The 25,506-nt window shown below is 30.1% G+C and overlaps 11 protein-coding genes across 14 annotated transcripts; 5 read left to right on the top strand and 6 right to left on the bottom strand.

Annotated features, from left to right (window-relative positions):
- Nucleotides 1-221: 221 nt before the first annotated feature.
- LOC142645629 (oplophorus-luciferin 2-monooxygenase non-catalytic subunit-like) lies at nt 222-1,926 on the bottom strand. The gene has a single exon (XM_075822311.1). It carries the CDS (start codon nt 1,490-1,492, stop codon nt 311-313), a length of 1,182 nt encoding a protein of 393 aa, XP_075678426.1. The 5' UTR covers nt 1,493-1,926; the 3' UTR covers nt 222-310.
- A 238-nt stretch (nt 1,927-2,164) lies between these two features.
- Nucleotides 2,165-5,025, top strand: LOC113792158 (uncharacterized). Its single transcript, XM_075822309.1, has 4 exons — nt 2,165-2,808; nt 2,939-4,184; nt 4,255-4,687; nt 4,772-5,025. The coding sequence occupies exons 1-4, from the start codon at nt 2,721-2,723 to the stop codon at nt 4,940-4,942; spliced, it is 1,938 nt and encodes a 645-aa protein (XP_075678424.1). The 5' UTR covers nt 2,165-2,720; the 3' UTR covers nt 4,943-5,025.
- Nucleotides 4,998-6,152, bottom strand: Prosbeta6 (proteasome beta6 subunit). Its single transcript, XM_027342063.2, has 4 exons — nt 5,945-6,152; nt 5,763-5,870; nt 5,606-5,687; nt 4,998-5,531 (listed from the first exon to the last, which is right to left on the bottom strand). The coding sequence occupies exons 1-4, from the start codon at nt 6,040-6,042 to the stop codon at nt 5,097-5,099; spliced, it is 723 nt and encodes a 240-aa protein (XP_027197864.1). The 5' UTR covers nt 6,043-6,152; the 3' UTR covers nt 4,998-5,096.
- A 146-nt stretch (nt 6,153-6,298) lies between these two features.
- LOC113792242 (uncharacterized) lies at nt 6,299-7,090 on the bottom strand. Its single transcript, XM_027342154.2, has one exon. The coding sequence runs from the start codon at nt 6,969-6,971 to the stop codon at nt 6,465-6,467; it is 507 nt and encodes a 168-aa protein (XP_027197955.1). The 5' UTR covers nt 6,972-7,090; the 3' UTR covers nt 6,299-6,464.
- A 2,297-nt stretch (nt 7,091-9,387) lies between these two features.
- LOC113792235 (putative glycerol kinase) lies at nt 9,388-15,005 on the top strand. Of its 4 annotated transcripts, XM_075822307.1 has the most exons (4): nt 9,388-9,527; nt 9,619-10,269; nt 12,613-13,059; nt 13,141-15,005. In XM_075822307.1, exons 3-4 carry the CDS (start codon nt 12,678-12,680, stop codon nt 14,832-14,834), a joined length of 2,076 nt encoding a protein of 691 aa, XP_075678422.1. In that variant the 5' UTR covers nt 9,388-9,527; nt 9,619-10,269; nt 12,613-12,677; the 3' UTR covers nt 14,835-15,005. The 4 variants fall into 4 exon arrangements, with proteins under 4 accessions (XP_075678422.1, XP_027197949.1, XP_027197948.1 ...); XM_027342148.2 differs by lacking the exons at nt 9,388-9,527; nt 9,619-10,269 and adding an exon at nt 11,915-12,058; XM_027342147.2 differs by lacking the exons at nt 9,388-9,527; nt 9,619-10,269 and adding an exon at nt 12,352-12,439.
- A 58-nt stretch (nt 15,006-15,063) lies between these two features.
- Nucleotides 15,064-16,607, top strand: LOC113792238 (deoxynucleotidyltransferase terminal-interacting protein 2). The gene is made up of 2 exons (XM_027342151.2): nt 15,064-15,365; nt 15,432-16,607. Exons 1-2 carry the CDS (start codon nt 15,134-15,136, stop codon nt 16,262-16,264), a joined length of 1,065 nt encoding a protein of 354 aa, XP_027197952.1. The 5' UTR covers nt 15,064-15,133; the 3' UTR covers nt 16,265-16,607.
- On the bottom strand, nt 15,100-17,444 carry LOC113792239 (2-acylglycerol O-acyltransferase 1-like). Its single transcript, XM_027342152.2, has 3 exons — nt 16,816-17,444; nt 16,554-16,750; nt 15,100-16,435 (listed from the first exon to the last, which is right to left on the bottom strand). The coding sequence occupies exons 1-3, from the start codon at nt 17,442-17,444 to the stop codon at nt 16,281-16,283; spliced, it is 981 nt and encodes a 326-aa protein (XP_027197953.1). The 3' UTR covers nt 15,100-16,280.
- A 304-nt stretch (nt 17,445-17,748) lies between these two features.
- LOC113792236 (sorbitol dehydrogenase-like) lies at nt 17,749-20,692 on the top strand. The gene is made up of 6 exons (XM_075822308.1): nt 17,749-17,885; nt 17,952-18,716; nt 19,151-19,298; nt 19,367-19,697; nt 19,787-20,281; nt 20,364-20,692. Exons 1-6 carry the CDS (start codon nt 17,832-17,834, stop codon nt 20,536-20,538), a joined length of 1,968 nt encoding a protein of 655 aa, XP_075678423.1. The 5' UTR covers nt 17,749-17,831; the 3' UTR covers nt 20,539-20,692.
- On the bottom strand, nt 19,782-22,344 carry LOC113792237 (uncharacterized). The gene has a single exon (XM_027342150.2). The coding sequence runs from the start codon at nt 22,341-22,343 to the stop codon at nt 20,706-20,708; it is 1,638 nt and encodes a 545-aa protein (XP_027197951.2). The 5' UTR covers nt 22,344; the 3' UTR covers nt 19,782-20,705.
- Nucleotides 22,199-23,707, bottom strand: LOC142645628 (uncharacterized). Its single transcript, XM_075822310.1, has one exon. It carries the CDS (start codon nt 23,684-23,686, stop codon nt 22,340-22,342), a length of 1,347 nt encoding a protein of 448 aa, XP_075678425.1. The 5' UTR covers nt 23,687-23,707; the 3' UTR covers nt 22,199-22,339.
- A 341-nt stretch (nt 23,708-24,048) lies between these two features.
- Nucleotides 24,049-25,324, top strand: LOC113792241 (uncharacterized). Its single transcript, XM_027342153.2, has 4 exons — nt 24,049-24,280; nt 24,375-24,395; nt 24,469-24,792; nt 24,855-25,324. Exons 1-4 carry the CDS (start codon nt 24,214-24,216, stop codon nt 25,205-25,207), a joined length of 765 nt encoding a protein of 254 aa, XP_027197954.2. The 5' UTR covers nt 24,049-24,213; the 3' UTR covers nt 25,208-25,324.
- Nucleotides 25,325-25,506: the final 182 nt, after the last annotated feature.

Genomic DNA, 25,506 nt, shown 5'->3' with positions numbered 1-25,506 from the left:
AAAAATTCTTTCGTTTTGCGCATTCTCAATTCGAATGATTCGAATTCGAATGAATTTTTTTTTTTTGATTCGTTCGACGGATGATTAATGATGTGTTATCTATGTGGGAAATGTGGAAGAAACAGCATCAAAATTATCGAAAAAACATTGGTTTTTTGGTTGTTTTCAATTTTCAATTGAGAATTTTATTTGATTTAAAACAAAAAATATTAACAACAACATCGAATAACGACAGAATAACGATCAAGTTTGATTTTTGATTTGATTTTGATTTTTTAATTTCTTAATTTTTTTTCAAATCATTTTTTTTTCAGTTGACCACAATCAATTTATTACGTTTACGTCCATTATTATTTTGATTATTTTGATGGCATTTATCAAATGAAATTAGATCAATATTGAATGTTTGCCGGGGTCCAATTTTACACATAATATTTTGTAATTGATTTGAAAATTTTTGTCGATCTTTATATAACCAATATGATTGACAATCACATTGCAATGGATTATCTTGTAAGCTAATACGATTTAATGGATTTTGTTCTAAAAATGGACGAAAAATTTGTTCATCCAAATAAGTTAAATCTGGATTCCAATATAATTCTAAATGTATTGGACGTTTTGAATTTAAAAAAATTCCACGTTCAAAACTTGTATTATTTAGTTTATTATTACCAAGGTAAATATAAAGTGTTTGATTTGATGATTTTTCAAAATCAAATGAATTCGCGGGTAAATAATTAATCCTTTGATGTGACAAATACAGGTATTGTAATTGATTTAGGTAATAAAATGCAAAATTTCCAACACTTTTTATATGACCATTTTTCGAGCTAAATTTATTGAAATTTAATTCTTTTAATCGGGCGAAACGATCACCTTGACCATTACCGGTTTGTTTACCAAATGCAACCGTTGGTATTGAACGTAAACGATTACGATTTAACCAAATTTTTTCAACATTTATCATTGAATTCATTGAATCAAATAGATCGCTTGCATATTGATCTTCACCCAGAGAACTTTCACCTTGAACAATAAATTCCTGTATAAATGGACCACTTTGTTGAAATGTATTTGATGAAATATGTCTTAAGCTTAAACAATCCACCAATTTTATACGTTTAAAACGTATTCTTTGGCCAAATAAATTATCATCCAAACGTGAAATTTCAGTATTGTTCAGGATAAATTCATCGAAAATAATCAAATCATCTTGGCTATTTCCACTTAAACGATGTTTAAATTGTCCATTTAAATTGAATTCATATTCACCATCGCATTGAATTTTGTTTACATTCGTAGTTGTCGTTGTCGTAGTCAATGTTTCACAACGACATGGATGATTAATATTTACTTTTGAACATTGTGATTCGAAGGCATCAGTGTTGTTGTTGACAATGGGAACCGCATCAACGATCATCATGATTGTTGCCATCACCATCATCATCATCATCATTGTTGTTGTTGTTGATGATATTTGCATCAACATGGTTACTTGATGTTGTTGTTGTTGTTGATTCAGAAAACAAACCAAAACAAAAAAACGGCCAATACAAACTTTTCATAGGAAATAATGTGGATGATGATTGAATTGAATCAATCAATCGAAGAAATGTAGAGAGAGAGAGAAAGTATTCACCTTCAAAACAAAATCAATCAATCAAAAATCAATACAGGCCAAAAAAAATCATTTCCAAGACCATTTCTACAAAATGGAAAGAGAAAACGATTTTTTCATTCCCCTTCTTCTTTTTTTCCCCTCAACAAAATATAAGATTGCATGATGCTGTTTGCCGTGTGTGTGTGTGTGTGTAGTGTTCCTGGAACCTCGAAAATTCAAAAAAAAAAACAAACATAATGGATAAACTGGGAACGAGAGGATTATTATTAAATACAGTAAGTTCAAAGTAAGTTTGTTTGCTATTCACAATCATTAAGAGAGAGAGAGAAACATTTGATTTTTTTTTGATTTTTTTTTTGATTTTTTCGATCTGATTTTATTAATTGATTCAATTAAGAAAGAGAGAGAGAGAGAGAGAGAGAGAGAGAGAGAGAGAGAGAGAGAGGAAAACCTGTTAGGAAGACTTGTTTGGATACAATCATATAGAAGATGTGTACATATTCAAACATTTTGAAAATTCTTTAAAAAAAAAATCCTAAGAAGTTTTTTATTGATTACAAAAAAAAAACTGGACTTGACCGGAACAGATTGAGAAATGAATGAAAAAAAAACTGGGTAGGGTATAATGGGGTAAATGAATCCACACATCACTTTTCGTTGGATTTAATTTTATTCATTAAACAGAACTATTTTGTAAGCGGTTTGAACAGGTCAACTTGATGAATGAATGAATGAAAACGTTGATTGGTTGTTTGGTTAGTTAGTTAGTTAGTTAGTTAGATGGTTGATCATGGGATGTGTCTTTGTCTGAACATATTAACCATTCAAAAACCAGATTAATAGACATCATTTTCATAAGGAATTATAAGGAAAACAAACCTTTTTTTTTCAATACAGGTTACCACCATCAAGGCAGTTAATATTGATCATCATTTTTACACCAACATACACCAACACAAACATAGTCAGTTTTCAAAGATTTAGAATGTTTGGTAATTGTGATATCTTCTTGATTGTGATATTTTGACCAACGACAAAAAAGAAACCAAACGAAAAATTCAGAATTTTTTTTTTGTTGATCCAAAATCCATAAAAAATGGATCATCATAATCGTTATTATAATGTTCCCATTCTATTGATAATTCGTTTATTATTATTTTATTCAATTTTAGCTAAAATTTGCTGTAAGATTTGATTTTTTGATTTTTTCTAAAATAAAAATATCATTTTCTGATCTTTGATTTTTGATAAATTTTTTTTTGTTTCACTCATTCAATTTTTCTTCTTTCTTTCTTTCTTTTTCTATTCAATTAGTTTCATTAGAATGTGGTGAATTTACAATATCGGAAAATATACTTGAAACACGTATTGTAAATGGTGAAATAGCTACATTGGGTGAATTTCCATGGCAAGTATCCATACAAAGACGTGTTCGTATTCGAATGACTCAAAACAATCAAAACAGCAATAACAATATGGCCAATGTTTCAACATTACCATCTTTAACCGATCAAACAATTATCATTGATGATATTGATATTGATAATGATGGTGATGAATCATTAATCAATGAATTTTATTGGGAAAAAAATCCAATGAATTTATTAATTGAAGATCTTTTACGTGATGCTAATTATAGTGATGAACAGATTAAAAAATGGTTACAGAATCCACCATCACCACCACCATCAAAAAATGCTTCAACTACGACCACCACCAATAATAATATCATTAAAGTTTATCCACCAAGTGCAATTATTAATCAAAATTCAATATTAAAACCATTACCAATCGATACAGTTATTATTGAAAGTAAATTATCCAAAGTTACACTATATCCACCTTTGCCGACATTTCCACCTGATCATGTATTTCCACCACCATCAAAACATTCGAATGATTCGATAATTAAACATCCCGTATCATCATCATCATCATCACCTCGACCATCAATTCCAAATCCGATTATATCGACGAGTACAACTCAACATCATTATCCCGTATCATCATCAACTCCATTGCCATCAACACGACCTTCGATTCCAACATTTCCAAGTTCGAGTACAACTCAACAACGTTATCCCGTATCATCATCATCATCATCGCCATCATCGATAATAACATTTCCACCAATTTCAACGATTACATCAACACATAAACCTACTATCACATTTCCACCATTTCCATCATCATTTCCGCCGATAATAATATCAACACCAAAACAATGGACATGGTCACCATCAATAACGAATAAACCGCCAACAATGCCACCACCAATTCCCACTAAATCACCATTACCAACATGGTCACCACCAACATTACCGCCATCCTTACCATCATCTAAACCACCGAAAATTCCGCCAATAATTTTGCCAATTCCCACTTTACCACCTTCGCCACCACCCCCATTGCCAACAAAGCAACCTCAGCCTCAGCCTTCGCCACCACCACCAGCACCACCAATTAACAATCCTGAATGGCAATGGAAATGGCAACATTTTTGTGGTGGATCAATAATCAGTAATCAATGGATTATGACAGCAGCTCATTGTGTTGAAAGGTAATCAATTTATTGATTTAATTTGATTTGATCATTTTAAAAATCTATTTGTTATATTTGTACAACAAAGCATGAAAAACGTCTATACACCTGGAATGATACAAATAATGGCCGGTTCAACAAATTGGCGTCAACCAGATTCCGAACATGCTGTACAAATTGATGTTGATCGTATTATTGTGCATGAAGGTTGGCGACAACGTACCGGACAAAATGATATTGCACTTTTACATTTATCAAGACCAATCAAATATGTTGAAAAAGATAAAATCTATATTAATAATATATGTCTGTCATTACAAACACAACATGAATATGATGGAATGGTTAGTTCAAGTGGTTGGGGTTTTGTTTCTAAAGATAATCGTATTACACCTGAATTAATGAGACGTGTTGATCTTATGGTTGTTGATCATAATACTTGTCATCAAGCATTCAATAGAGTAATACAGGTAACAACTAATCAAGTTTGTGCTGGTCGATCACATCGTGGTAATTGTATGGTAAGTTTCGATTTTTGAAATTTTTTGTTTTGTTTTCCCTAATTCATATCTAAACATTCATTTTTTTTCCAAATTCAAAAACAGGGTGATTCAGGTGGACCATTAATTTTAAAAAAAGGAAATCGTGCCATACAAATTGGTATTGTATCATTTTCAATTCCATGTGCTGTTCCTGGTTATCCGGATGTTTTTACACGTGTTTCCAAATATATTGATTGGATATCAAAAAATACTGGTATCAATTTTCGTGAATAAAATATTATCATTATCATAATAGATTTTAAAAAAAAAAAATTGCAATAAAGTTGAATAAAATGAAAAAAAAATTATTTATTTAATCATGTTTCTTTTGTTTTGAATTTTGCAAATATTTTTTCTTTTTTTATAAAGAAATTTTTCCCAAATTTTCTTAATCTTTTCGAAGTTGAAAACGTTCATCAATAAAACCATCGTTTGATTTTGATTTGGTTATTGTATGAATGGATGCAGAATCACCACAATAAATATCACGTTCAGCAGCCGATATAAAACTATCTTTAATAATTTGGCTTGCTTTTTCCAATGATAAATCTGAATCATTTTTATTGGTTTGATTATTCAAACCAATTTGATTATCCAATAATGGTTGTATTAATGGTGATGAACTACCAGTAGCTAAAAATCGTACACGATCAAAACTACCAACAGGATCATAACCATAAATAGCACCGGCACCATTTTCATCAAGTCCAACAACCATATTTGATACATAATATGGAAAAAAACGTTTACTATACAACATGTTCGATACTAATTGAGCAATTGATTGTGTGTTCATCATTTTTCCATGATCATTGTAATACAACTAAAACAAAACAAAAAAAAACAAATATTCAATCATTTCAATCAAATCAAATCAATCAATCAATCGAGAATTACCTTGATACGAGTTTGAAGTACACGAACAAATGTTAAAACATCACACCAACAACCAGTAGATCCAAGTACAGTTTGATCAGTTCTGTATAAAGTGATGATGATTTCAATTAATAATCAATATTTAGGGTTAATCAATCGAATACAAATTAAAACTTACAATCGAAAAACTTTCGGCTGATCACGTGTATAGATGGTATATCCTTCGGATAAACGTGTATCCGATGCAATTATGGCAAAATCTTTACCAGCAATAGCAACACAGGAACTGTTGTTAATTCAAACATCGAATAAATCAAATCAATGAAATTCCAGACAAACAAAACAAACAAACAAACTCACCCTCCATTGTCAGTATATGGTGAGAATCGATTCTGTTTCGGTCCTTGATGATGATCATTAATTGGTAAATTAGCCATGTTAGTTGAAGAATTCATCATTGTTTTATTTTTTTAGATTTGAAATTTTGCTCAAGAAAAAATCAAAAGAAGAAAATTTTCCAAAATGATGACAGAACGGCTGTGACTTGCAAAAAAAAATCGAATGAACTAAACTGAATAGGCTGACTATTTTAACCTGAGTGTTTAATGTTTGTGTTTATAGACTAAATTTTTTTTTATTGATTCGAATTTCTTTTTTTTTGTTGAATTTAGCGGATGTTGTTTTTGAATTTCGCAAAATAATCAAAATTTCAGGTTTGTTTAAATTGATAATTTTATTTCAATGTTTTTTTTAAAAAAATTGTTCTTTAAATAATGATGATTAATAATTCTTTTTTTTATTCAGAAAAACAAGGGAAATGAAATTTTTTTGGAAAAGAAATTTTTGTTTTTTTTTACACATAAAAAAATGAAATGAATGATCAATAAGTGAAACGTCGATTGGATGAAAAAAGATGCTGCAAAAATTGTTGCTCATCATCACCTTGTCCATCATCATTATCGATACGATCGGTTAATTGATTAATTTTATTGGAATTATTATTATCATCAATATATCGTTTGAATAAAAGTGGTTTACGAACATTGGTTGTTGCACGTTTAAATAATAATGGTTTACGAATATTTGATACACTTTTACCACCATCTGTACTGAATGGTTCATCACCACGTTTATTACGGCCACCATTACCACCACCAACATTATCATAATGAATATCATTATCATTCGATTCATATTCGGTTGTAAATCGTCGACCGATTGATTCACCACCACCATCACCATATGGATGATAATCCAAATACCATTTATTTAATGGTGGATAATTATTGGTCGAAATCATAAAATCTGATGCATTAACATCATTGATGATTAGCTGAATATAACCTGTGACCAAAATAAGTATTGAAAATTTGATTGCTGATGACATTTTTTTTTTGTTTCTAATTGATTCGAATGTTTTGATTTCGTTTATATGTGTGTACGTGGTGTGAACGCTTCGAAACAAACAATGGATATAATTGTAAGTTTTTTATTGTTTTACATTTTATATAAAAGTAGGATTATATAATTTCATCTGACAGCTAATTTTTTTTTTTGTCAAAAAAACAGAAAACAGAAAAAAAAACAATGCAATATATAATTTAAATTGAATGATTACATCAAAACCATTAGAATTCGTGTGGAGAAGAGAGTCAAATTGATAAAGACAAAATTGATTGCCATTTTTTGCCAACAAAACAACAGAACTAACAAAACGAATGAAGATACATGACATTTTAAAATGTTTGGTGCTCGTTGGTGGTGGTGGTGGTGGTGGACAAATTGATCGAAGCAACCTAAAACAAACCAACAATCATTATTGCCACCATAGGAATTGTAGAAAAAAAAAGAAAGAATCAAAATCAATTTCAAATATATTCATCTGAATTGTAACAATTAATTTCCGATAAAGAAAGAAATGTAGTTCGAATGAAAAAAACAACAAACAAACAACAACAATCAAAAAAAAACCAAGAACAAAACCAGGATATGATGTTTTGAATGATATCGATTCATTGTGGTTGGTGATGTAATCATTCGATTCAAGGTGATTCGAATGATTTCCATTTTTTTTTGTTTTTGTTGCATCCGCTTCCTTGATTGAAGAACATTTTAATTTTTTTTATTAATTTTAAAATTTTTTTATTTTCATTTTTTAGGTTCAGTTTTTTTATTATTATTTCGGGGAGGCGAATAACAAGAATTTCCAGTCATGTTTTTTTATTTTTTTTGGCTAAATTTGGAATCAAATTGTATGTTTATCATTTGATTTTTTTTTGGTTTGTACTTGATAATGATGATCATTGGGAAAAATCCAATGTCTAAATGATGATGATAATGATGATCATCAAACTTGTAATTATTTTATTTTTAAAAAAAACCGGTTCAACATATTGTGTTGTAATAATCAGATTCTTTTCTCGCTCGATTCCTAAATAATCTTTTCTTTTCTTTTTTTTATTGCAATCGAATTGGAATTGATCGATTGATTGATTGATTGTTAAACACATGAATCATTCAATGACATTCATATCCATTCTTTTTTTTTACATTCGGGGATATATAGAGAGAGAGTGTTGTTTTTAGGGGTTGTCATCGAATTATTTATGTTTGTTTGTTTGGATAGGCAATCTTTGCAATCGATACATCAACCGAATATTAATCAATACATTGTCATTGTGGAAAATCCTTAATAAACTTAATGAATTTTCTTTTTTTTTTTCACATAGAAAATTTCACTTTTAACAAGAAACAGATTGCACCCAAACCATACAAAAAAAATTATATAATTTCCTATACAAAAGACACACATTAATGTTTTTTTTTGTTTGTTGTTTGAAGCCAAATTTAAGGGGAAATAATTTTTAAGCGAAACATTCGATGATGATGATAACAATGACTATAGATGGCGTTATCTTGTTGTTCGATTTTTTTTAAATAAATAAAAAAACTGATTACTTCTACCATCTAGTGATCAATATTGGAAAATAATTTAAACATTCGAATATTCGAACATCCGGCAAAATTTTTGAATGTTGAAAGAATTTTTGTTTTTTTTAAAGTGAAAGGGGTCAGTGAACATCATTATTTTTATCAAAAATTTTTTCATCGGAATTTTTGAAAATTGTACCGAGAATGATTGAACGAAATGAATTTGTTCTTTTTTTATTATCATCATTAACATCTTTTATCAGTCTGTTTGAATAATTTCGAGACGAAAAAAAATAATGCAACAAAACAGGTATTTTTTAAGTATTTACATCATATGATTGATTTTTTTTCAATTTTATCATTCAGAAAAAAAAGAACGTTTACACGAATAAACAACAAGATTGTCTATAGCTGACCATGGAAAATGCCTTTTGAAAAAAAAATTGAAACAAATTAATTTCATTTAAAATATTGTTATTAACCTTGAGAATAAGCGATAAGAAAAAAAATGTTGCCATCCTGACCATAATCATCATCTTTATCATCAATGATGATCTTTTAATTATCAGTATTTCTCCCAAAAATTTACATCATCATCATCATCATCATCATGTGATGTTTTTGAACAACAACAAAAACAAAAACGAATGAAGAAAAACGATAGACGTTTCATCGAATCTGACAAAAAATATCATCATGCTATATAACAAAAATGGATGATGTTTTTTTTAAAAAGTATTTCTTTCCTTCTCTCACTTTCTCTCGAATTTCTTCGTGTTGTTTTTCATTCATTCTGTTTTCTTGTTTTTTTTTCGGGAAAATACCAAATCTGTCCTCGAAACAGAAAAAAAACCTATGTACAAAAAAAAAGAAGTTTATGAAAGCCATATAAAAACATGTGGATATCATGATGATGGTATAGAATCGAATCGAATCAAAAAACTTAAACATGATGATGATGATGATGATGATATGTAATATGATCATCATCTCAATCAACAATAATTAAATGGTATGAATACCGATTTTCTGATTATATCCTGACTATAATATATTAATGTTTTTTTCTATATATATTCTCTGTTTTTTTTGCGGTTATATAGATAGATTTTATTTATTCATTTATCGCCTACGCGACTGTTCACCAGAATATTCGAAGGATTTTTTTAAGTAAAATCAAATAATATATAGGATTGGTTACCCAGTGATATTTTGATGTGTATGTACCCAGCAAAGCAAACGAAAAACCACCACCACCACCATCGATTCGGATTTATTTAGTTTAACAGACGAGCTTATTCATTCATTTACCATTATCATCATCATATGATCAGCATGAACATGAACAACAACAACAACAATGTGATTTGTTAATTGAATACATACACAACAACCAACAAAAGACAATGCCGGAAAAAAAACGACAACAAAAATTGAATTTCAACAAATTTTTTTTTCGAGTTTTAAAATCCGAAATTTGAAAATTTTTTTGACAACAACAACAACAACGAAAAATGTAAATTGATCCAAATCATCTCATCTCATTTCTCTATTTTATGCGTAGGTGTGTGCATTTGCCACATATATTTCAACAAACTTGTTGGCTTTGGTTATTTATCATACACACCATATATATTGATTGTTACATATAGTGCTTATCAATCAATCAATCAATAATTTGACAAGATTATTCATTATTATTTACCATCATTAACAATCATCATCATTCATTATTCTTTTTTATCATCACACAAGTAAGTCACATGATTTTTTTTTCTTCTTTGGCTAATCTTTGAATTTTATGTGTGATTATCATGATGATCATGATGATGATTGAAAGAAAAACACCAGAAACAAAAAACTGAACAATTTTTTTTACCAAAAACAAAAAAACAAAAAATTTCCAATGTGATTAATCAAATTGTTTAATCAAATCTATGAGACATTTGGAAATTTGATTATTATTGTCTATATATCACTATGTTCGATATATTGACGACAAACATGATGATGTTTTTGTTGAATTTGATAATAGAATCATCATAAATGAAATATATAGTAGGTTAATCCCATTGAATGTGAAAGGTATTGTCGATATAGAAAATTTTAATTAGTTTTTTTTTGTTTCGTAAAATTCACATCATTCACATTGATCCAAAACTGTATTATTAATTGAATTAGGGAAAAAAATCTTTTCTTTCAAACATTTTTTTCATTGAAATGATGATAATGATCCTATAGGATTATTATCGTCATCATTCATTCAATCGATGCAGAATCTTCTTGATATCGACCCTTAGATGAAAAATATCTTTTATTTTTACCTTGAAAAAAAATTCAATTTTTTTTCTTCTTCTTCGCTGTATTATATCCAACCTGGAAGAAAAAAAATATGATCTTAATTTTGGCACGAAATAAAAAACTTTGTTATTTTTAGGGAATTGTAAAAGTAATCAATATTATTAATTGTGTGTGTATAATGTACAAAATATTAATTTTGGTCTGGCCCATTCATATATGGACCAACATTGATTGTCAACCGAAAAAAAAACCAAATACTAAATTAAGTTGATATCATCATCATCGACTTGAAGGTCAACTCAATATATATCCGGTGAATCGATTTGAATTTCGTAATCGACAAATTTTTTTTATATATAAAAAAAAATATCACACTATCCATTTGATGGGTTACTTTCTATTTTCAATTGCAAACTCTGTTGTTGTCACATCTAAATGAATGAATTTTTTGTTTCAAATTAAAATAGTTGTTGTTGTTGTTATGTCTAAATGTGTCTATATAAAATGTATGTATGTGTGTTTCAATTTTTAGAGCATAAAATTTGATTTTGTTTTTTTTAATTAAGTTTGAATTGAGAAAATGAATAAATTTTTCCTGTCAATAATCAATGTGTGTGCGTTCCGATTGCCTATATTTTGATTCAAATCGAAATTTTTTTCCTGATAATTTTTTTTTTTTTGTTTGTTTTGGGGAGATTCGACTCGTTTTTCGTTTTTTTTTTGTTTGTTGTTGATTAGATTTGATATTGAAAATTTTGAAAGAAAAAAAAAGAGTTTCACCATTATGGCATCATGAACTGTTTTTGTTTTTATCAAAATTCGAGATTTTGTTGTTGTTGTCCAAAAAACTATAGGCGTGCAGGATACTATCGACTTTGAACTTGTTTGATTGTTTGAAATAAACAAACAAACAAACAAAAAATCACTAAATAACCTTTGGATTTAGTATGATATGTGTGTTATTGATGATGATGATGATGATGATAATATTGTTGAAATGTAGCAAATTTTTTTTTTTTAGTTTTTGGAAATTCTTTAATCACCATATTACAATTTTTTTTCTCATTCATGATCCCGATCGATCGATCGATCGATTGACGAAGGAAATGAATGATTGTTTTTTTTTGTTGTTTGTTAATGTTGTATTTAAATAGATTATTATGTTGTCGTCATCGGAAAAGGAAATACGTTGATAATCTTTGTTTGTTTGTATCGGTATTTTCCACAATCACAATGGTCAAGGTTGGTTTGTTGTTGTTTTATTTTTTATTTCGTTTCGAATCAAGATAGAAATCAAAAATGTGATAAATATTATGAAATGTGATTTAGTGTTTTTTCATTATCATTATCATTTTGGTTAGTGTTTGTTACATCAATCAATCAATCAATCAATTGATTGAGTGTTTGCCAAGAAAAGTTTTCCACAAAACTCATTATCCATTTTTTTTTCTTTTGGGCAATTCTGATTTTGATTTGATCAATAAAGAGTGATATAGAACAAAAAAAAAGTGAAAAGAATCTTTTTGATGTTTGTTGTTTGATAAATTAATATGGTATCTTCTAATTCGATAAATAATTTGTTCAATGATTTTATTATCATCCATCCATTTTGGTGTGGGTTAGGTTCGAATGTTATATATTTAATATAAAAAAGTTGTTGTTTGTTTGTTTGTTTGTTGTTGTCAAAACATATTTCATATTGATTGATTGAATTGTTATTATTTTATTTTATTTTTTTGTATATGTTGTCCCCGAAAAAAAAAGTAATAATTTGAATTCCTAAAATATGTTTCTAGAAAGTCCTGCATTAGACGAATCATCATCATCATTATCATCATTGTCGTATGGTCAAGAAAACATAATGAATGAAATATCAATGTTGAATGAAATTGGTGATATTCCTCCTCATCATAATATTAATAATGATCATCATAATTTGACAAATACAAAACCGACGGATAAACTTGTAGCCGCAATCGATCAAGGAACATCATCATCAAGATTTTTAGTATTTTCCACCGAAACCGGTGAATTAGTTACATATCATCAGATTGAAATTAAAAAAATCTATCCAAATGAAGGATGGGTTGAACAAGATCCGGCCGAAATATTATCATCAGTTACACGTTGTATTGATGTTGTTGCAAAAAAACTTCCCGAATTAGGTTTTCAAATATCCGATATTCGTTGTGTTGGTCTCACTAATCAACGTGAATCCACTATATTATGGGAACGTACAACAGGTATGTTGATTATGATTATAATTCATAATAATTAATTGGTTAATAATCATTTTGATTAATTTTATTCTGGGATTGATACAGGAAAAGCATTATATAATTCGATAGTATGGCTTGATAATCGTACTAGTGATCTAGTCGAAACTGTTATTGATCGTGTACCTGGTCGTGATATGAATTGGTTAAAAAGTAAAACTGGTCTACCGATATCAACATATTTTAGTGCATTGAAAATAAAATGGCTAATCGAAAATGTTGCTCAAGTTCGTCGATCAATGTTAGCTGGTACATTAATGTTTGGCACTATTGATTCATGGTTATTATGGAATCTAACCGGTAAACATTTGACTGATGTTACTAATGCATCGCGTACATTATTGATGGATCTTGAAACACTTGAATGGGATCCATGGTTATGTGATTTTTTTAAAATTCCAATGTCAATTTTACCGGAAATCAGGCCGTCCAGTTCAATGTTTGGTGAAATACAAAATGGTCCATTAATGTCGATACCGATAACCGGTGTGATTGGTGATCAAAATGCTGCTCTTGTTGGACAGAAATGTTTAAGTATTGGCCAGATTAAAGTTACTTATGGTACCGGAGCATTTCTTATGCAAAATATTGGACCCGGTCCATTACATGGTGCATACAAAAATGTACCAGAAGAAGCCCGTCATAAACTGTTGACTACGGTTGCATTTAAATTGGGCGATGAAATGGCTTGGTATGCATTGGAAGGATCGATTGCTATTGCTGGTGCAGCTATCACATGGTTACGTGATAATCTAGAAATTATCGATAATTATGGCCAGGTTGAAGATCTAGCACGAATGGATTCTAATTCTGGTGGCTTATATTTTGTTCCAGCATTCCAAGGTTTATATGCACCATATTGGGATGCATATGCATCTGGTTTGATAATTGGCATATCACAATTTTCACGAAAATCTCATCTAATTCGAGCTACATTGGAAGGTGTTGCCTATCAAACAAACGATATACTTTGCCTAATGCGTAATGGTCTTAATTATGGAATACGTGTTGATGGTGGCATGAGTTCTAATGATTTATTATGTCAAATTCTATCCGATGTTACTGGCAATCTAATTCTACGTGCTAAAATGGCTGAATCTACTGCATTTGGTGCTGCATTAGTTGCTAGTCATCATTGTGGTTTATGGCAACGTTTATTGAAAGCTGACCATTATCATCAACAACAACAACAAAATACTAATGGTGATCTAATCAATAATAATCATAATAATCAACAATCGATGAATAATTGTAATGGTAACATTAATATTATTTCCAATCGTTCACATCCACAAGATTCCACATTTAATCATCTGAAAAGACAATTATCATCATTCTTAACATCATCATCATCATCATCATCGACCACAACAACTACAACAATGACCACATCAACAACATCAGTATCATCATCATCATCATCATCATTACCATTATCATCATCAACATCAACATCACAATCAATGCCGCAGCCCAAATCGATAGCAACGCATTTATTAAGTGAACCAATCAATGAAACAATACGATTACAATATGATATATTTCGACCGGAATTAGATGAAGATCAACGACAAGAACGAATAGATAATTGGCGTGCTGCTGTACGACGTTGTCGAAAATGGATACGTATCAATGAACAAAAAGAACAGAAACGTGTAGAATATCTACGATTATCAACATTGCCAATGACGTTTTTCATCATTACAACTATTGGTCTTTGTATTCTAAGTAGGAGATTTTGATTTGATTGCAAAACAAAAAAAAAATTCCGTCGAATAAGTTTATAATCTCTAATCTCTTGAATCAATCATTGAAATATTGTTTTTTAATGTTTGAAAATTATTTATTTTTTGTTACAATACAATTTAAAATAATTAAAAAAATGAAAATAAAAAATTTTATATTAAAATTAACATTGGAAATGTTTTCGAAATATTTTTATTCACGTAAAAAAAAAAATTGCCCGGAAATCTTTACCAAACTCACATGTTGCTGCTGCTGCTGCTGTTTTTGTTGAATTGAAGGACCAACCGAAAACCGAATGCGAAAAATGATGGATCCATGTTCGGAAACTGAATCCATTTGTAGTGAAAGTTCATTATCATCATTACGTTCTTCTAAAATGCATGCAAAAAGTTGTGGCTATCTATTATTAAATCCAAATGATCCTATACTGGAACAACGTTTCGAATCGATTGTTTCGAAACATAAACAACAATCATCAGATTTGGAGTCTTTTGAGTCTAGACTGCAAACCATTAATCCGGATAATAGTAAGTCTAATTGATTGATTGATTGATTGATAGATGAACGATCTTTTAATGAATGATTTTCAAAAGTTTTTTTAAAAGTTGAACAATTAAAAATTGGCTCACGCAATGATGATAAGCCAATATCGATGATGTATAACATTGATAATATTTGTCTCACCGAACAAGATTGTCAACTTGGCAACGAATATGATGATGATAATAATAATGATAAAGATATTTCCGAACAATTTAAACGTGTATTCGGTACAGCAATCGATGATTATCAAAATGAAAACAACAACAATCGACCTTATCTTGAATTTGATTTACCTTTGACTGAACAACGTAAACGATTGAATGAAAATCTGATGAATCATCGAACAAAAGATTTACAAATGAAAATGACTTTAACCGATGATATTGAACAACAGCTTATGATCAAACCATTACGAATATCAAGACGACAACGAAAAAAACAACTTAGTCAACAACGAAATCGTTCATTATCACAATGGTTTGATATGCCACGTGTAGAAGAATTAACTAAAGAAATGGAAAAAGATCTAACGGCATTGAAAATGCGTCGTGTATGGAATCCAAAACAATTCTATAAAAAATCCAGTCAAATTTCGGCTGGCAATGATGGAATGGTAGATGAACGATCAAAATATTTTCAAATTGGTACAGTACAAGAAACGGCTAGTGATTATTATTCCGGACGATTAACTAAACGTCAACGTAAACAAACCATATTGGATGAATTAATGTCTGATGCTCAATTAAAAGCATTTAATAAACGAAAAATACAGAAAGCAATGACAAGAAATTCACGATTAAAAATAATGATGAAACGTGCAAAATTACGACGAATGAAAAAAAGGTTGAGAGAAAAACGATCCAGGAAAATGATGAATGATTAAATAAGCCGTATCAACATTATTTGATTACCAATTCAATATTGCCATGATTATATTGATGTTTATATTGTTCATATAACCTTTGTAATGCATTAATGTATTGTTCTTGTAATTGATCAATTTGATGTTTAGTTGGTTCGGATATTTTTTCATCGATCAATATTGGTTCACCGACTGTTTATATTTGTTTTTCATACATTGAATAAAAACAATAGAAACAAAAGAAAAAAGACAATAGTGTTAGCAAACAAATTAAAAAAAAAAACTATGTCAAAAGCTACTATATATTTACCAACAGTCCAAACTGGTTTTCGATAAGGAAAAAAAAGTAAATTTCCATAAAATATTTTCAATGGAAAACCAATTATTGATTTGAATGTTTTTTGTATGTAATTTAGGATCAATGATGATGATGATGGTAAATCAGGTAAATTAACAGTATGATAAAGATTATTTTCACCAAACGATATTACAGGTACAATCGATGCTCTATAAATGAATTTGAAGAAATATTTTAGTGAAAAGATTTTTGACAAATTCTATCCAGGGTATACCTATTTTTTAATGCCAAACGTAAAAAACCACGACGTTTTTTAACGATTAATATTAAACGATTTGAATGAAATGATTCGATTGCTTCATTAGTACCACCAATCATGATTGCAACAATGTTTCCACCAACATTTGAATTTGGTTTCTGTTTTAAAATATATTCAATACTTTTTTGTTTTGCTGAACAAAAACCAAATGCCAATAAGATTTCACGATAAAAAGGTAGCCAAAATTGTTGTGATATTGTAACAAAATATGGTTGAAGATTGGGAAATAATTGGGAAAATTGTTGACCATCGGTAATGATTGAATGAACAGTAGAAATACTGAATATTCCATGTGGATGACAAGCAAAAATATAATTACGATCAGATGATAATGGTGTTGAACGAATTAAATGCAATGGAAATGATTGAGTAAAATATGACCAAAATGATAATTGTCGTAACCATCGAAAAGGTCTTGAACCATAATCACAAGTTTGAAAATCCCAAATATACCATAATAAATATGCGATTGCAAATGGATTTAATTCGAATAACAATGGTAGATAAATGAATGGAATACATAATATAAGAATTGTATAGAAACAATAATGTAACCAATAAACAATAATGTTTGATAACGGCATTTTTCGATCAAACTTTTCCTTTCGACTAACTCGATCGGTGCAAAAAAAATTGATTTTGACAATGATCAATCAGAAAAAAGCCTATTTTTTCCCTTTCTTTTTTTTGTTTTGTTTTATTTCTCTCTCTCTCTCTCTCTCTCTCTCTCTCTCTCTCTCTCTCTCTCTCTCTCTCATTGCACCTATTTGATTAAGATTAGTAATCATTATCTGATTTTTTTTATGTTACTTTGAAAAATTTTTCAATGTAACTGTAAATTGGTTTTTTAAATTTTGCGCAAAATGAAGCATTTTTTGTCGTTGAACAACTTTCAAACTATAAATTGGCCATTGATTCCATGTGCTGTCGTCTGTTGGGAATATTCCAAAGAATTTTTTTTTTTGTTGTTGATGAAAATGACTAAAATCTGGAGAAAATCTGATGTAATAAATTATAATTTTAAGGTTTGTTCTCATTGAATGAATGAATGATAATTTGAATTAAGTCCAAAATCACCCAAAATACTATAGGACGATCTACCATATATTTGGAATTATTTTTATGAAAATGATGATAAAAAATGGGCAACATGTAAAATTTGTTCACAAACATTAAGATCGGTTGGCCTAAAAAAAAGTCTTGTTTTTCATATTAAATTTAATCATCAAATTCATGATCTTTCTGCGCAACAAAAATTTCAATCAGTCATGGAACAATCACCCAATGAAAGAAAATCATCATCAAACATCAACAACAACAACAATAACCTAACAAAACAACAACAACAACAAACACCGAAACGAACTCATCGACAAATGTTAATCGATGATGAAACATATCATCCAGTAACGGAAACATTTAATCAACCAGTATGGAATTATTTTTTAAGAAGTTCCGATAGAATGTCATCAAAATGTAAAATCTGTAATTGTATGATTCGAACGATTGGTGATAATACTCGTGGTTTACAATTACATTTAATACATAAACATAAAATGATGGATATTCCTGCTACAACATATTCTTCTTCTGGAAATAGTGATTGTGTAAAAAAACGTACAAGAAGTTCTACTCGAAAAAAGCCACAACAACAACAACAAAATGAACAAAATGAATTGAATAGATTTTTGGAAGATTTTAGTAAAACATTAGGAGAACAACAACAACAAACAAATAGCGAAACAAAAATTATTCCACCACAACAACAACAACAACAGCAGATACAAGAATCGAATGTTTCAACTATGATAATACCAAATTCAATTACCATTGTTAATAATAATGATCATTTATGGGTAAGTAGAAAAATCTTTCTTTTTTTCGCATTCTATATATATAATTGTTATGTCGATATTTCAATTTTCGATCAACATTTTCATCATCATCATCCTAGAATATTCAGTTAGGTAGGATTCTGTGTGTGTGTGGGGATACAACTACAGAATCGGCTATATAATAATTGTTTCATGATGATGATGCAACAGTCAAATTCATTTACATCATCATCATCAAATTTTTTTTTCGGTTGCTCATTCCAGAATTAGTGGAGAAAAAAAAAGAATTGCCCTTGTGATTTGTACATTTTGTTTTTTTTTTGTTTCAATCTAGTTGTAGTTGCAAAGCACTTGACTTGAATTTTTGAAAAAGTATGCAGATTTTACATATCTTGTTTTTGATAATTTTTTTTCGTTGTTTCCGATTATTATTATCAATTTTTTTTTTTGAATAGATTACATCGATTGACAATTCGTACAAGATGGATCCAATACCATTATCAATGGATTTGTTTCGTAAAGAAAATCTTGCCATAGTTTTGTATGGACAAAATGATTTACGTTTAGAACAATGGCCATTACCGGATAAACTTGGAAATGATGGTAAATAATGATTGATTCGATTGAATTGAATTTGGATTAATGATTTATTTTGTTTAAAATTTTAACAGAAGTTTTATTACGATCACATAGTACAGGAATTTGTGGAACAGATCTTCATTTATGGCGTCATGCACAAGTTGCGGATTTTCGTTTACAACGTCCATTTTGTTTAGGACATGAACCATCTGCAGTGGTAATGAAATGTGGTAATAATGTTCATCATTTGAAACCGGGTGATCGTGTTGCTGTTGAACCGGCTATACCATGTTTGAAATGTGACCGTTGCCGATCAGGACGTTATAATCTTTGCCCGATATCGAATCTACAATCACATGGTCTACCAAATTCGGATGGTTCATTACGACGTTATTATACACATCGTGCTGATTTTTGTTTCAAGTAAGTATATTTTTTTTGTCTGATTAAATTGCGTTGATTGATTGATTGTTGCATCATTATTGCATCATTATTACCGAATTGAAATTAAGATTGCCAGATTCGATTTCATTGGAAGAAGGTGCTTTAATCGAAGCTTTAGCTGTAGTAATTCATGCATGTCGTCGTGTTAAAATTCAACCAGGTGATTCGGTTTTAGTTTGTGGTGCTGGTCCAGTTGGTGTTATGGCAATGTTAGCTGCAAAAGCATTTGGTTCAAATCGTGTTTGTGTAACCGATATTAAACAAAGCCGGCTGAATTTGGCACAAAAAATGGGTGCCGATCATTGTTATTGGATTGATTTATCACAAAAAGAATTAAGCAGTGTTGATCGTGCACAACATATTGTCCAAATGATGGGCCGTTCACCGGATATTACATTAGAATGTACAGGTGTTGGATCATCACAATCGATGGCTATTCATGCAACAAAACATGGTGGTCGTATTGCTATTGTTGGTTTAGGTCAACCATCCAACGGAATTCCATTGTCAACAATGACAATGAAAGAAATTGATTTGATTGGTGTTTGCCGTATCAAAGATGAGTAAGTATTTTTTTTTCCTTCTATTTATTTCCCTATTGTCGAATTGAGGATTAATTTTTCTATTCTTTTTCCCTTCATACAGTTATCCATTGGCAATTGAATTGATTGAAAGTGGTAAAATTAATGTTAAACCATTGATTACACAATGTTTTCCGATTGAACAAGCATTGGATGCTTTCAATTTACTTGGTGCACCATCCGATGATGAACATCAAAATGTTGTTAAAGTATTGATACAATACAATGATGATGATTGATTGATTGATTGAATCAAGGAAAATTTTTTTTCTCGAAAAACAAAAAAACTTTTGGTTGTGTCTTGTTGTTGTTTGCCTGAAAAAAAACCAGTATTATTTAATTAGATTCTTTATTATTTTGATTTGAACAAATAAAAAATAAATTTTGATTTCATTTCAATTTTCAATCATTGATTGGAATGTGGTTCATTAAAAAGACATATGGATTGTGGTTGAGAGAAAAAATGTTCAAATTGTTCCAATGTACATTTGGACCATTGATTGTATTGTTTAATTGTTGAATGATCAATATTCATTATGGATGATAATTTATCACGACAATTTGTACCTCCGGGACCGGCAATCGTTGATATTGGCCATTCACCATCATGCACAGCGCCCAATAGATGACCTAATTCATGTGCCATTGCATGTAGACCATCCATTTTAAGGCCATAATCTTCAACAATAGCCAAATTTAATGAACGATTATTATGATGATGATGAAGACATGCACCACCAACTATTGCCTGTCCTTTTACCGATGAATATGAACATGATTCGTATACATGTTTGGCACGATTGTCTTGATTATTATCATCATCATTATTATCAAGACAAAGATCATCACCGGTTAAAATTAAAATTAAATCACTTTGTACATTATCGTTGTGATTGTAGATCCATTGACCAAATTTTTGTAAAGCATTCATTGCATTTACTAAATTGTCTGTTTTGTTTCGATTCAATAATGATCCGATTAATTTTGGTCGTATCAATTGAAATGGCCATGGTTGTTTGGCTACAAGAATTTGTTTCAAATGTAAATGAATTTGAAAATTGGAATCATCAATAGTTTCGAACAATAATGATTGTAACATCTGTACAAACATAACACCATAACGCCATGTTAAATCAATATCATTATATTCATGTGCCATTCGATGAATATGATAATCAATCAGTAATGTTATTTCCGGATAAATATGATTTTTCTGCGTTAATTGGTGATGATGGTTTTTCAAATGTATGTTCGAATAATTTTCAAACAATGATCGTAACCATTCATTACGATATTCATCATTGATAATACGATGAAAATTATTTCGAATTGATTGATTTTGTAATGGTAATATCATCATCTGACTATCGATTAAACCATATATACGAATCATTGATTCATTATTCTTATCGATGGTAACCAATAAAAATGTAGAACGATCCGGACTAGTATAGATTTGATTCGCTGTGTTGGTTTGATTCATTGTCCGAAATCGAATCATTCGTATCGATGGATCATCATCAACGATTGTGGCCAATTTTGATTCAATAATTTCGAATGATTTTGATTGATTATCCGGTGAATGTAAAATTGAATCGGAAAGATTTAATCTTCGTACATGAACAATACGATATCGATGATTATGATCAGTTGCGGATCGATTAACCAATCTTAGCTGATAATTTTCATCATCATTATTTCGATCATTTCCATGATGATAATGATGATGATGATGTAAACGAACTAGAATCGATTTCGAATGTCGAATAGATTGACGATTCAAATTATTTCGAACATTATTATTATTATTATTATTATTCGATAAAATTTCCTTATCCTGATTATGATTATCAAGACTATTATGACCATTTGTATCGATATGGATAATAATAGTCGGTATTCTATGTTTAGATGTTAAAATTTTTATTGATTCGATTTGAATTGAAAAAAAATTATTTACAACCAAAAACAATGAAATTAATAAAATTTTTATCAAATTTTTGGTCAACATTTTCAAATTATAATTTTCTTTTTCTTTTTTCATTCGTTTGTCGATTCTGTTTGCTGTTGTCCGATTCGATGACGATAAACACAAGGTTTTAGCTGTATCATTGTAGCCGATCGTGTTACATTGATTGTTTTAATTTTATTTAATAAAAAATAAACAAAATAATTATTTGGTGGTAATAGATTATATTCAATTAAACGTAATCCAAAATTTTGTCGTAAATCATTGGTAAAATTTTCAAAATCAGCAGCAAATTTTTGATTATCCATCGATTGTTGTTTAGCTTTTGTTGAATTAATTTGCAATTTTTTACCATAATCAGCAAAACGAGATGCAACCTCAACAATCATCACATAACCAGTGTTTAATTTTAAAATACGATTACATTCGCAAAAAACATCGGAAAGATTTTTAGGCATCAATGATAATGAATAGATTACATAATCACATTGATTATCATCTAATGGTAATCGACACATATCGGCTGATATTATTTTTAGATTGTCAATCGAATAAAGATCATAAGAATAAACTGTACAATTTGGAAAAGCTTCAGCAATTCTTGCTTGATTACCACAACCAATATCGGCTATTACTGTTCGATGATCCGGTTTTAGAATCCGTTCTTGTAATCGATCGATAATATATTCTATAGGTTTTAATGGCCATTGTTGCATAATTAGATCATATGCTTGATGATATTTTTGGAATTGATTTGAATCAAATGATTTTCTTGCTTCAAATGAACAATGTGTATAAAGAAATTCATTCAAATAACGAAACATTGATGCTGATAATGTTTGACGAGCACGTTTTGCTAAATTTTGACTTCGTTGTTCCAATTGTTGTTCAATATAATGATGATCATCATCATTAGATTTAGTTTTGGGCTTTTTTGTCGGATTCACTGATTCGAGAAAATCATCATCATTATCAGATCCAGAATATTCATCATTGATCTGTTCATTTGTTGAACGATGTTTTCGTAAAAAACATTCAACATCTTTTCGTAATTTCAGTTGAAATTCATTATTATTATTATCGTTAGACATTTTATTATGATCATCATTTTTGTCTTTTTCTTCTTTATCCTTATGATTGATTTTGTTCATCACCAATGATGATGATGATGATTGCTGACGATGCTTTTTACTTTTTTTTCTTCTGCCATTATCATCATCAACATCATCAGCATTATTATTTTTGGTGGTGGTGGTGGTGGTGGTTGATAAAATTTTTGTCGATTTATCATCATAATTGGTCAAATATCTTTGTAAACGACGACGATCTCGTCCACTTTGAAATGTAGCCATTTTAACATCAAAAAAAAAAATTACAAAAAAAAATTTCGAATAAAAATTAAGAATTCGAAAACACATGTGAACCACAAGTGAAGGACGATTCGACAATACTATCGATATCGAAAAAAAATTTAAATTTTTAAAATTCCGCGAAAAGAATCTCATATCATTTTTATACGTACCCAAAGAGTGAAAGAAAAATTGATCGTTCGTTTCGAGTTCGATAATAAGATTGTCAATCAATCGATTTTTTTTTTTTGGTTTGCAAAAAAAAGTAAATTCAAGAATCAGCAAACTATCATCATTATCAAATGGCAAACACTTTTTTGGTTTTGGACAATGCTGATGCAAGCATTTAAGCGTTTTTTGTCACTTCTTCGGGTGAAATCAAGATTTTTTCTTAAATTTTTTGTTTGATTCAATTTTCATATAAATATCCTGACTATTCCGTTGTTGAAAATCATTCGAATCATCGAAGCAAATCTGGTGAAAAATAAACAACCAAACAAAATCCTACAGCCATCAAAAAAAAGAAGCTAACTTGCTAAAAAAGAATTTTGATTCATTTTTTTCCCGGCTTCGTCCCGAACATTTTCCCGAACATAATGATGTTCCGTATTATTATCGCCACCTTAATGGTGGCCGGTATGGCTTCAGCACAAGTGGGTGGCCGTAAGTATACCATTGATTGATTCATTTGGATAATCTTCGAATATTAATGACAATCATTTGTTTTTTTTGTTGATTTTTGGACATCTCGAAATAGCAATGAACAAAACAATCTCCAGTATGTATTGAATTTATTCAATTCTATGACATTTTTTCCACTATAATTGTTTGTTTTCATTCCATTTTTACAGGTAGAGTTTTTATGAGACAGGCAAATGAAACTGCCGATGGCAAAGATTCAACTGATTTGAGAAATTATGGTTATGCTCCAGCACCAGCACCAGCTTACGCTCCAGCACCAGCACCAGCTTATGCCCCACCACCACCACCTGCCTATGCTCCACCACCACCACCACCAGCTTATGCTCCAGCACCAGCACCAGCTTACGCTCCAGCACCTGCACCAGCATATGCTCCAGCACCAGCTCCAGCCTATGCCCCACCCCCACCACCTGCCTATGCTCCACCACCAGCCCCAGCATATGCACCACCACCTCCAGCACCTGCTTACGCTGGTAAGTTCAGGAATATAATTTTCTTTTTTGTCAAATCCATTCATTCATTTCCGCTTTTTTAGATCCTGGAATTTGCATTTGCACTAGCCCGGCTGCTGAATATGCACCACCACCACCACCAGCCTATGCTCCACCACCACCACCACCAGCATACGCACCACCCCCACCAGCATATGAAGCACCAGCACCATCATATGCTCCAGCTCCAGCACCAGCATATGCTCCAGCACCAGCACCAGCTTATGCCCCAGCACCAGCACCAGCTTATGCTCCAGCACCAGCACCAGCTTATGCCCCAGCACCAGCACCAGCTTATGCTCCACCACCCCCACCACCAGCATACGCACCACCACCCCCACCACCAGCATACGCTCCACCCCCACCACCAGCACCTAAATATGCCGCCTATAAATAAACTCGAAATATATTCGGAATGAAATCTGGAACCAATATTTCAAATCTATTTATACAATAAAAAAAACAAATTTTTTTCAGAACAAAGATTTCAATAAAAAAAAAATCTTAAAATTAATTAATTAAATAGTTATTTTCAATTTTTGTAACGAAAATTTTATACAATAAATTTTATTTATCCTAAATTAAAAAAAAAATTTCAATTTCTTTGTAATAATCTTTACAGCGGTAAACAATAACAAATCCTAATTGATGAAAAACCTGAAATAAAATAAATTTAAAAGATAATCATTGGCAATC

This window comes from Dermatophagoides pteronyssinus, unplaced genomic scaffold (assembly GCF_027571235.1).
Source record: "Dermatophagoides pteronyssinus isolate colony J.1.1.1.1 unplaced genomic scaffold, Derpt_VIB-CSIC_2022.12 sq0016, whole genome shotgun sequence".
Taxonomy (NCBI): Eukaryota; Metazoa; Arthropoda; class Arachnida; order Sarcoptiformes; family Pyroglyphidae; genus Dermatophagoides; species Dermatophagoides pteronyssinus.
The sequence above is the reverse complement of the archived record's forward strand: the minus strand, read 5'-3'. Positions and strand labels throughout refer to the sequence as shown.